Source organism: Oryctolagus cuniculus, chromosome 7 (genome assembly GCF_964237555.1).
Source record: "Oryctolagus cuniculus chromosome 7, mOryCun1.1, whole genome shotgun sequence".
NCBI classification, from domain to species: domain Eukaryota; kingdom Metazoa; phylum Chordata; class Mammalia; order Lagomorpha; family Leporidae; genus Oryctolagus; species Oryctolagus cuniculus.
Genome location: NC_091438.1, coordinates 73,401,940 through 73,414,748, shown reverse-complemented (window position 1 = coordinate 73,414,748; position 12,809 = coordinate 73,401,940). Strand labels below are relative to the sequence as shown.

General features: G+C 37.9%; 1 protein-coding gene across 1 annotated transcript in view; it reads right to left on the bottom strand.

Moving 5' to 3' along the window:
• DPYD (dihydropyrimidine dehydrogenase) overlaps positions 1 to 12,809 on the bottom strand; it is a 962,084-nt gene that overhangs the window by 165,171 nt on the left and 784,104 nt on the right. Inside the window, exon 19 of the mRNA XM_008264835.4 lies at positions 9,128 to 9,270. Within this exon, the coding sequence (XP_008263057.2) occupies positions 9,128 to 9,270 (143 nt within the window). The remainder of the gene's footprint in view (positions 1 to 9,127; positions 9,271 to 12,809) is intronic.

The window sequence follows — 12,809 nt, the reverse complement described above, 5'->3', positions numbered from 1 at the left end:
GACAAAGGTATCCTTTCTTCTCACTTCTATTAAACATAGTACCAGAAGTCAAATCCAGAGTAATTAGACAAGAAAAAAAAAAAATAGAAGGTACCCACATCAGAAAGGAAGTAGTTAAACTGTTTGCTTTGTAAAAGATAGGATCTTCTAAAGAGGAAATCTCAAAGATTCTATCAAAAAACAACTAGAATTGATAAACAAATTCTGTAGTTAAAAAATACAAAATCAACACACAGAAACCAAGAAACCAATAGCACCTAACAATAGCACTAAAAAGTAAAAAAATCCCTTAGGAATACTTAATATGACTGGTTTAATTCTGTAATTAATACACAGTTATTCTTAAGTGTTAAAAATTAACTGAAATGTGATCCCTGTTAAACATAAGAGTGGGAATAAGAGAGGGAAGAGATGTATAATTTGGGACATGCTCAAGCTGACTTGCCCCAAATGGTAGAGTTAAAAACATACCAGGGGATTCCAATTCAATCCCATCAAGGTGGCATGTACCAATGCCATCTCACTATTCCAAGTGATCAATTTCAGTTCACAATTGATCATAATGAAAGGACTAAGAGTCAAAGGGAGCACATAAACAAGTCTAGTACCTGCTAACACTAACCGATGGAATAAATAAAGGGGAGAGTGATCCAACATGGGAAGTGAGATACTCAGCAGACTCATAGAATGGCAGATGTCCTAAATAGCACTCTGGCCTCAGAATCAGCCCTAAAGGCATTCGGATCTGGCTGAAAAGCCCATGAGAGTATTTCAGGCATGGAAAGCCAAGACACTCTGGCAAAAGATCTCTGCGAGTGAGATCCCAGTGGAAAGAACAGGTCTTCAAAGAAGGGGGTACCTTTCTCTGAAGGGAGGAGAGAACCTCCACTTTGACTATGACCTTGTCTAAACAAGACAAGAATCGGAGAACTCAGAGGGCTTCCACAGCCTTGGAAACTCATGACCGGAGCATAGGAAGACTACTGATGCCATAGACAGGAGTGTCAATTGGTAAAGTCAACAACAGGAGTCACTGTGCACTTACTCCTCATGTAGGAGCTCTGTCCTTAATGTGCTGTGTATTGAGATTTAATGCTATAACGAGTACTCAAACAATATATTTCACTTTGTGTTTTCATGGGGGTGCAAACTGTTGAAATCTTTACTTAATGTATACTAAACTGATCCTCTGTAAAAAAAAAAAAAAAAAAAAAAAAAAAAAGAAATTATCAACTCCCAACTTGACTCTCACTGGGATTAAACATGACAATAGGTCTGATCTGATTTCATCATCACTTAAAAAAATCATCTATTATTTTTCACTTTATGTTTCTGTGTGAGAGCAAACTGTTGAAATCCTTACTTAATGTATACTAAGCTGATCTTCTGTATATTAAGATAATCGAAAATGAATCTTGATGTGAATGGAAGGGGAGAGGGAGTGGGAAAGGGGAGGGTAGTGGGTGGGAGGGACGGTATGTGGGGGAAGCCATTGTAATCCATAAGCCGTACTTTGGAAATTTATATTCATTAAATAAAAGTTAAAAAAAAAAGAATAAATTTGGTGCCAGTGTTGTGGCATAGCCAGTGAAGTGGCTACCTGTGATGCTGGCAACCCATATAGGCACTGGTTTGTGTCCGAGCTGCTCCACTTCCTATCCAGCTTCCTGCTAATTGCCAGGGAAAAGCAGCAGAATATGGCTCACGTGTTGGAGTGCCTGCCATCCATATGGGACACCTGAATGAAGCTCCTGGCTCTGGGTTTCAGCCTGGCCCAGCCCTGGTCATTTTGGCCATTTCAGGAGTGAACCAGCAGATAGAAGATCTCTGTCTGTCTCTCCCTACTCCCGCCCTGATAACTCTGACTTTCAAACAATAAATACACATTTTTAAAAAGAATAAATTTAACTAAAGAGATGAAATATCTGTATGCTGAAAACTAGACATGGAGAAAGAAATTGATGAGTACACAAATAAATGGAAAGATACATCATGTTTATGTATTGGAAGGATTATTACTGCTAAAGTGTAAAAATGTGCATAATACCCAAAGCTATCCACAAAATCAGTGCAATCCCAATGAAAATCCCAATGGTACTTTTCACAGAGGTAGCAAAAAAGAGTTTAGCAAAGCATTTTTAAGGCAAGGAAATAGGACATTTTATCATTAAAATGTTAACATGATTGTCAAAGCATATTAAAGAATAAGATACTAGAAATAAACTGTAAAGATACTGTTCCACTAAGAAATGGTAAATTTCTAAAAATGCTAAGAAGAATTTAAAAAAACAAAAGTGGCCCATTAAAATATAATCTGAAACCCTATTAGGCACTTTAGGTTTTTTTTTAGTGTTTACTTATCATTTTTTATTATTTATTAAGAGAGAGAGAGAGAGAATATGTGTTAACTTCTACCTGCTTGATCATTTCCCAAATGCCTGCAACAGCCAGTGCTGGGGCAGACTGCAAACAGGAGCCAGGAACTCAGTCTAAGTCTCCTATGTTGGTGGCAGGTAACCAAGCACTCAAGACAGCATCTGCTGCCCCCTCGAATGCCCCATAACAGGAAACTGGATTGGAAGCTGATGCAGGACACAATCCCACTCTCTCTGAAATGGGATGCAGGCATCCCAAGCAGTGGTTTAACATGCTGTGCTAAAATGCCCATCCTTTCATTTCAGTTTATAAACTGTAAAGTGGCCCACAATATTTTATGGTTTGCACATTTCAGTTAAACTCTCAGCAAAACTTTAAGCAAGTGAAGGTATAAAGTAGTTTTTTTTTAATCTAATGAAAATTTCCCTGAACTTACCATCTTCAGTTTTTATATAAACATTACCTGTTCAGTGAATTTTAAAATTTTCCCACAGAACTTATCATCTCCTTTCACACCAGACAGTTTACTTTGTTTCATATTTACTATACATTCTCTTGTTCCCCTCAGAAGAATATAAGCCTTATGAGGTAACACTTTTCTTTCTGTTTTATTCACAGAATTTTTCCAAATTATAACAATAGTGCCAAGCATTCAGTAGGCTCTCAAATATTTACTAAATAACTGAATGAATGAATGGTTCTCTGGGATGCACATTAATAATGAAAGAATGCTCCAAACTATTATCCAACTTACTAAAAGCATTTAGCTATTTTTTAAACTATCAGTACTTTTTTCTAAGTCATATGGCTTTTTCCAATACATAGATCCATTTAAAACTGAATTTTGAAATTACTACTCTGAGCATATAACTTTATTCTGGTAGTGAACTCATCTATTTACGTAGTCTATCTATGTGATGGGCATACTTGAAGAGACAGTAGTAAGAGATTTATGTTCTTTTAAAATATTTGTAGACTTACATTTTGAGAAGTAGAAGGACAGACAAAGAGAGACTGAGAGACAGAAATGGGGAGCTCTTGCATCCTCTGGTCCACTCTCCAAAACCAGGAATCTGAAACTGAGTTAGGTCTCCAAAATGAGGGGTAGGCTTTCAACACTTGAGCTATCCCTTGCTGCCTCCCATGGTGCGCATTAGTAAGAAGCTGTATTGGAAGTGGAGTAACGTGCACTTGAACCAGATGCTCCTATATAGGATGCCAGTATTTCAAGTAGTGACTTAACCACTGTGCCAAATGTCTACATCCTCTATTGCTATTTCTGTACCCACTGCTTCTATTTCTATTTTTTAGTGTGTCAGCACCATTATTCAGATATGTAAATACACTTCATTTGCCTCATTAAATGTCTTTCTGTTAAAATATACTTCATTTTCGAGTGAAATTTGTTAGAAAAGTAGATTTCATAAATATTATACAACAAAAGAAGGAAACAAGAGCCACTGAATTGATGGTTTCAGAGAAATGGGCGGGTGACACTGGAGAAGTTTAGGTTTTTTTTTTTTTTTTAACAGGCAGAGTGGACAGTGAGAGAGAGAGACAGAGAGAAAGGTCTTCCTTTGCCATTGGTTCACCCTCCAATGGCTGCCGTGGCCAGCGTGCTGCGGCCGGTGCACCGCGCTGATCCGATGACAGGAGCCAGGTGTTTCTCCTGGTCTCCCATGGGGTGCAGGGCCCAAGCACTTGGGCCATCCTCCACTGCCTTCCCGGGCCACAGCAGAGAGCTGGCCTGGAAGAGGGGCAACCGGGACAGAATCCGGCGCCCTGACAGGGACTAGAACCCGGTGTGCCGGAGCCGCAAGGCAGAGGATTAGCCTAGTGAGCCGTGGTGCTGGCCAGGGCTTTGAGGTATATGAAAAAGAGTTTAACTAACTGCTAGAGTGACTGGAAGTTTGTGAACAAAAAACGATGCTGACTAGTACCCAAAGCCCGACTGACACTAAGTATTGTGAATTTGGAGGAAACCCAATTGGCAGCGTTACTTGAAATTTTTCTAATAATACTCAGCAACCCAGAAGTATAGAAAATGAAAGGTTAGAATAACCCAGAATTACCAAGTGGAGCAGGGTGAAATTCTGTTACAATGGAAAAGACATAGAAATATTTGATAGTCTCCACCCCTTTGAAATGCTGAGCCAAAATTATAAATGTAAGTGTTTTTCAATTCATGATCACCCTAAGTATATCTTAATACTGATTTTTAGCTCCTACATTAGCTAAGATTGATTAAAAAATATTTTCTGGCCAGTTAAATATCTGACTTAAGTTAATGGTAGGCTTGAAAAATTATAATTTTCTACTAGTAAAAGTCTCTGTGTAGAACTTTACAATTAAAAATATTTATTTTTATTTACTTGAAAGGCAGAGTAACAGAGAGAAGGGGAGAGACAATGAAAGATATTCCATCAGCCGGCTGATTCCCCAAATAGCTGCAACAGTCAGGGCGGGGCCAGGCCAAAGCAAGGAGTCAGGAAATACATCTCGGTCTCCCACATGAGTGGAAAGCGGTCAAGTACTTGGGTCATCCTCCACTGCCTTCCCAGACTCAGTAAGAAGTGGATCAGAAATGGAGTATCTGGGACTTAAACTGGAGTTCAGGTGCATCTCAGGCTGCAGCTTAACACCCTGTGCCACAGTGCTAGTTCTAGAACTTTACATTTTAAATAAAATCATATTGGAGGCTATATTATACATAGATAGAACATCTATGGACCATTTCTAGCCAGATCTGAAGGGGTAATGGGTTTCTGTACCACATGGGCCATTTAGTGTAATTGAAGCACATTCATTTAGCATGTTAACTCAATGAATTAATTTAGTATATTCCTACTACATATGAAATGGCCAATACAGAGGATAACCAATGGCTTACAGTAGGACCTTGGGCCTCTGAGCCAACAGACATTAAGCTAGTGACACACTTCATATAGGAACTGGAGCTAAAAGATCACTATGTGGGGTGGGCCTGAGTCATGACAACCACATACTGGCCAGAAGTTCAGAAAACACCAAAGCAAGAGTCCATGGAGAGAGAAAGAGGCAAAGGAACTTTAGACTTCCCTGGAGAAATCACAGGGCACACAACAAAGGCCTCTTCCCAGAACTGTCCCTCTTGTACTGAGTTCGGTTTCAGTGTTCATGCATATACAGAATACAACAGCCTTCATTTTCTGAAGATAGTTTGGGTGAATCTGAAAAGCCTGAGACTGAAATTTGAATAATGATTTCACCACACATTATTATGAGAATACACAAAAATTTTTTTAAATTTTCAGGAAAAAAGGAATGAAAAAGTGTTCATTTTGATGCAATTTTTGAAGTTCATGCATAGCTTTTCCATAACATGCATTTTCCTTAAATTTTTTTGAAGACTCTTGGTTTACACAGGGGCTTCACACACTGGGCATGCATCTACAGCTGCCCTAAGGACACAGTCTGCTGATTTATTTATTCACATTTTTACATTTCTTCTTTGAAACCTAATTGTGACAAGTAAATTGTAGCTTAAACACATGAGCTTTGAGTAGGTGTGAAAGATTTATTTTACTGACAATCCAACCTATAGTTCCTATGAGGAGGGACAGATAGCATGGTCAGGGAGAACAGGATTGGCTTTTGCGGCCAGAACTAAGCATGTGACTTTAGCTACATTTTCATCCTTCATGCCACAGTTGGTGTCAATCGAAAATGCATGAAATTATTTCACTCTTGGATAGATTGTGGAAATACTCTGTAGCAGCAGCTACTGCCCGTGCTGTGTAGACAGTAGACAACCATCACTTTCATGTGTGACTTTCCCATGATCACATGTTTGGCTTGAGCTGTAGTGCATTGGGAACTCATTCAACACATTTGTAGCCTCACATCCATGCATTTGTATGTGTTCATAAAAATAAATTTACGTCATACTAATGTCTTAAAATTTGCTATCTTCTAGGTTCCTTTTTTAAGAAACTACTCCATATTCTTTCCTTTCTGGTTTCCCAAAGTGCCCACCTTCTATCATCTTTTTCTTCAGGAACTTCATTTAGGCATTCTTTCAGCTAAAGTTTCCTAGCAATGAATTCTCTTAGTTTTTCTTCAGAATGAGAATGTCTTCTTGTTTTTCTTGAGAATGTCTTGATTTCCTCTCCATTCCTGAAGGAACAGGATACTAAGTTGATAGTTCTTTTCTTTCAGTTTGGGAAAAAAATTTGTCTCAAGTTTTTATACCTTCTGATGAAACAATTCACATCACTAGAATTGTCTATGTATACAAGAGGTTTCATTTCTCACAAGGTGTTTCCAATTTCTTTGTCTTTAGTTTTCAGAAGTTTGACTATGATGTATTTTGGTATGATTTTGAGGGGGGGGGTCTATCCTATTTGGGATTCCTTTGGCTTCTTTATACACTGTACCTTCTGCAAAAATTGAGGACTACTCAGCCATCTTTTCCTTTTTATCCCCATCTCCTTTCACCTCTACTCTGGGACTCTGGAGACAGAGATGTAAAATCTTTTGTTATAGCCCCACATGTCCCTGAGGGTCTGTTTATTCTTTTTCTCAATACGTTTATCTCTGCTTTTCAGACTGGTTAATTTCTACTGCTCTATCATCTTGTTGACTGCTTTTTATTTTTCTTCTGTTCTCTCTATTCTGTTGAGCACACTGAGTTTTTGTATTTTCATTACTGAATTTTTCAATCTTATCATTTCCATTTGTTTTATCTTCTCTTTGCATGTTCAGGGTGTTTTCATCTGTTTCTGGTATGTTTGTAATTGCTTGCTAGTTCATTTTATGAAGACTACTTTAAAATCTTCATCTAATAATCCTAACATTTTTGTCATCATGGTATTGGCATTTACTGATACTTTTTTAATCATTAGACTTGAGATCTTCATGGATCCTGGTATGAGTGATCCTCAATTGAAATCTTGACATTTTAGGTATTAGATTAAGAAACTGTTGATTTTGTTTGAATTGTCTCTTTGGCAGCCTTTCCTTGACACTAACTTGGCAGGGGAAGGGGAGGGCACTACCTCCTTACTTTCAGATAGAAGCCCAGGTGCCCCATTTGCTTTCCTCAACACGCAAAGTTCATGGATCTTTGTGACTTTTGGGAAAGAGTAACACTAAGCCTCTATTGATAACTCGATGGATGTGAGGTTTCGCAAGAATGCCTTGTGACTGTTCTGCACTTGGCCTTCACTGACATCATGGGGAGGAGGCTAGGTGAGTACTTTTCTACCACAGGTTGGTGATGAAAGGCCTAACTCTCCCTGGACCTCCTATAACTCAACCTAGAGGGGAGAAGGAGGTATACTTCATTGCTTTTAGGAGGCAGTGTGTGTCCAAGCCTCCCAAAAGAGAGACCCTCATTAATGTTCAGTGGGGACTGGGGGCTACCTGGTAAGGTTGGAAGTCTAAGACTTGACTTGTAATTTGCTTGCATGGATAAATGTGGGAATACAGTATTCATGTGTGGTTTTTGGCTGCAGCAGAGCTTTTATTAACTAAACGTTTTGTTTTACAAGGCTCCTCCTTCCCTGGTTCTTTGGCCAGAGGGAGCAGATTGTTTTGTTCTGAACCTATGGTTGCTTCTGGACTGCTGGGATTTTTTGCTCCAAGTGTGGGATACGTAAGGTAACAGCCAAACAAAAATGCAGGCACCTTCTGTGCAGTTCCCTGGATTTTGAGATCCCTAACCAGTCTGACTTCTCTCTACCTTTCAGAGTTTTGTATATTAGTTTTATATGACTAAGGACTTTTAGTGTATTTAGTGAGAAGCATTGAGAAAACTAAGAAAACTGAATCTATCTTCTTAGAAGCATAATTCTGACTCCATTTGCATTTTGATATGTAGTATTTCTATCTTAGATGGGAAGTATAATACAATATTAATTATGATTGTCAAAGTAGCCTGAGATATTTGACTCCACTTTTTTTTTTTGCCACAGAATGTAAATGAGGCTAAACTCTCTGCTTTTCAATTAACATTAATGCTAGGTAGTAAGAAGTCATATTAATGGAGTATTACCTGAGATTTCTCAGTCTAGTCATATAAAAAATGTCATCAATGGGTCAAGTTAGACACAAAAGCTGCATATCTGGCCTCCCAGAAAAATGCTTATGCTTAACAAGCACTAAAAATATTAGGTCCATGTTGAATAACATTATGAAAACAAATATATAAATAATTTTAAAATAACCTAATTTTATTATTTATGGAGTTGATATTAAGAACACAATTTGTTACCTCTCAAAACATCTTTTTCAAACAATGGAAGAATTTCCTTCAGCTTTGTACTACAAGAAGCTGAACACCAATTTCCTTTATATTTTTCCAGTAACTGCAGAATCAAAATTGATGATCACTTGAGTACCTTATGGCACACTTAGAGTGTACTGGCCTTACCTTTGATTTAGCTATAACTTCATTTTGAGATTTTTCTTTTTTACCCAGATTACCTTACATATTTATTTTTTATCTGGTAGTATAGTATGGATTTTGGTACCTGATGGCATTTATCATATAAACAGATGAGTAAGTATACACATAAGAAAAAGATTCAAGGCCTCATTAGGATAAGAAGTGAACCTTTGGATTGTTCTCGACACACCAGAGGAACTTAGTGAGTACTACCATTTTGATCCTGCACTACCTCTTTCTCAGGAGGCCATAAATGAATGTATTTGCTGTCTGTATGTATATGTGAGACAGAGCTTTCTAATAAAAGACAAACACAAGTACTACCTGGAGTACTGAAGCACCGCTGTGGAGAAACTGAAGACCACTTTCGGCTGAGTCAATTCCACCAGTGGCCAAAATGGGGAATCCAGGCAAAGCACGAGCAATGGCAGTCACCGCTCTCAAAGCAATAGGTCTGATTGCTGTGCCTGTAGAAGATGACAATAATTCACAGTTAGCATTGACAGCTAGAGCACACTGGTTTATCTTATTTTTTTTTTTTATTTTGACAGGCAGTGTTAGACAGTGAGAGAGAGAAACAGAGAGAAAGGTCTTCCTTCAGTTGGTTCACCCCCAAATGGCCTCTACGGCCGGTGTGCTGCGGCTGCTGCACTGCACAGATCTGAAGCCAGGATCCAGGTGTCTCCTCCTGGTCTCCCATGAGGGTGTAGGGCCCAAGCACTTGGGCCATCCTCTACTGCCTTCCTGGGCCACAGCAGAGAGCTGGAATAGAAGTGGAGCAACCGGGACTAGAACCCGGTGACCATATGGGATGCTGGTGCCACAGGCAGAGGATTAACCAAGTGAGCCACTGTGCCGGCCCTGGCTTATCTTATTTACCACAATGCAATGACAGTGCTGTACTGGACACATTTCAAATTTCTTTACTTAAGATGTATACATGTAAAATGTATAAATGTTACGTTTCAAAGTATGTTAATTTGTCAGAGGGTATGTATTTATTTTAAGGACTTTGAGGATATGATCGAATGCAAACAGGCTATTCAAATGGGTATAGCAACTCGAGAACACTCACATAAAATATATGCATTTACAATCTGATATACAGTAATGTGTAAAAGATTGTACGGAACATTCAAGCATCTGTTTTAAAAAGAATGAGGAGGAGCAGATTTTGAAAAAGAAAAACAATCAAATACAGTACATAAATAGACATACAGCTCTGTTATGTTTCTGCAAAGGATAAAGCAGCTGGTGTGAATACAGATAGTGCAAAACAAGCAAGGTGCTGAGGAACTTACACATTCCATATTGCTTTTTCCATTTATTCCCACAATTTGAAGAAACAGAGTGAGCCTAATCTAATTTTTCACATATTAGACAGTTTTAACCAAGTTAATTTACTAAAAGACAGTAATTAGAATGCATGTGTTTAGTTTTTCATATTTTCACTTGCTATACATTATCAATATGTTACATTCATATCAGTATGTAATTCCCTAGTAGTCAGGAAAACTGCAGAGATTGATAGTGTCAATTAAAAAATGAATATACTGTACTAAAGCTACTTCAGGGCCTCAAATGTTAGACATCCCTGAGCAAACGAATTTCTTCATAAAAGAGGTATAAAATTTTGATATTTCTGGTCTTCAATCACGTCAGTGGTCCTTTAAATAGATTTTATTTTAGCTAAAGCTATACCTATTTGTGTAAAAATTTGGCATTGCCTTAAATCAGAGCTCCACAAACACAAACAAGGAACTAGTTCAGCCTCAAGTGGTGAGTACTTCATCATAATCTCCACCACCACAAGCATAATCAACAGTATTATGAATGTATATTCACTGGAGGGCTCACGTTGAGGAAGGACTCTGAGCTTTCCTTAAAGTCAGTCTTTCAATCTAACAAGGCCACATGAATGTGATTCCAATTACTCATGTTCCCTAACTTATGATGGCTTGACCTAATAGTTTTTTTTACTTTACAATGATGCAAAATTGAGTAGAAATCATATTTAAATTTTTGAATTTTGATCTTTTGCCCAGATAGCAATAACACAATCCTCTCTCCCAGTGCTGGAGCAAGCCATGCTATCATGAAGGTAAACAACCAGGACCCTACTGTATACTGGAATGCTAAACTGTGATGTTTAGGGAGTTGGACATTAAGTACATTTTCAACTTAAGATATTTTCAACATATGATGAAAGATTTATCATGATGTAATTCCTTGTTAAGCCAAGGAGCATCTGCATATGACATTCTGGAAAATGCAAAAAAAAATGGAGACCATAAAAAGATCAATGGTTGATTGTGAAGAAAGGGAAGACTAGGCAGATGAAATGATAATGCATATTGTTATATATTTGTTGGCCGGCACTGTGGCTCACTAGGCTAATCCACCGCCTGTGGCGCTGGCACCCCCAGGGTTCTAGTCCCGGTTGGGGCCCCAGTTCTGTTCCAGTTGCTCCTCTTCCAGTCCAGCTCTCTGCTGTGGCCAGGGAGTGCAGTGGAGGATGGCCCAAGTGCTTGGGCCCTGCACCCCATGGGAGACCAGGAGAAGCACCTGGCTCCTAGCTTTGGATTGGCGCAGAGCACCTGCTGTAGTGGCCATTTGGGGGGTGAACCAATGGAAGGAAGACCTTTCTCTCTGTCTTTCTCTCTCTCACCAACCCTGCCTGTCAAAAATAAAACATTTATTTACTCATAGAATGTATAACACCAAGAGTAAACCCTAATGTAAAGTATGGAGTTTGTGTGGCAATAATCATGCATCCATGCAGGTTCATCAGCTGTAACAAATCACCACTCCAGTGGAGCAAGCTAATGACAGGGGATGTGATGTATTTTTGCAGACAGTACATTCTTATATCTTCTTCTCGATTTTTTTTGTGAACCTCAGACTTCTTTTTAAAAAAAAGTCTTAAAAATCAGTGGCTTCCTTTTTCTGCTCTTATTCATTTCAGATAAAATTAAACTTATGTATAAGTAATGCTTTTACATTGAACATCAAGATGTTTATTGGAATGTCTACTTGCTTCCACACCTATTAACTTCCTCTAGATGTTAATATTTCATAGTCAATGCTGACACTTAAGGATTCCATAAGAGACACTTAGAATATAAGGTATTAAGTAAGGACACATGAGAAACTGGATATTAAGATTCTATTTCTATATCAAAATATTGATCAAGGATTTCTTCATGGTCTCTGTGTCTCAACCATAGAAGAGTTAACACATTGGACAGAAGAATTTATTGTTAGAACACACATACACATTTATGCTCATATACGTATCTTTAGATGTACTAAAAAGAAATTTAAGTTAGAATTAAAGTTAAAGGAAAGCATTTTAAAGAAAAATCTACAAGTTAAACATTTAAGCAGACATATAGTACTCTCTGCATAAATGACATACTCAACACATACTAAGCTAAGGGCTTCTTTACATACATGTTACTTTGAAGTAATAAAGAAATGTTGGGATTCTTTTTCCCTTTATTTAGTTGACCCCAGAGACTAAAGGAAATTTGAGCTCAGCAGATAAATAATTTATTTCTAACTGCACTGTTAGAAGACTATCATTAACACTAAGGGGTAAAATTTCAAAGTGGTATACAGGGATTTGGCCGCATATTTCAGTTGATATTAATGGACATCAAATGACAAAATCCCAGGACACAGTTTTAAAAATTTAACCAGTTACATTTAAAGGGCAAGATTATTACACAGGTGTTAAAAAACATCAGCAAATCTTCGTTGGCATTTGAAGATGTTCAATTAGGTCAATACGACATTTTCTATATCACGTTTTTCTTCTTTTTCTAAATCTAATCTACCTAATGACTATGAAAACCTTTCAAACTAATAAAGGTGTCTTTCTAAAAATTAAGAGTAATTATTTTCTCTGAGGAAATGTGATCCAAAAGTGAAGGTATGGACCCTTCTGTGGCTGGCTCATGATATATTCCATGTTTTTTTCCTTCACGGTAAAGATCATTTGTGT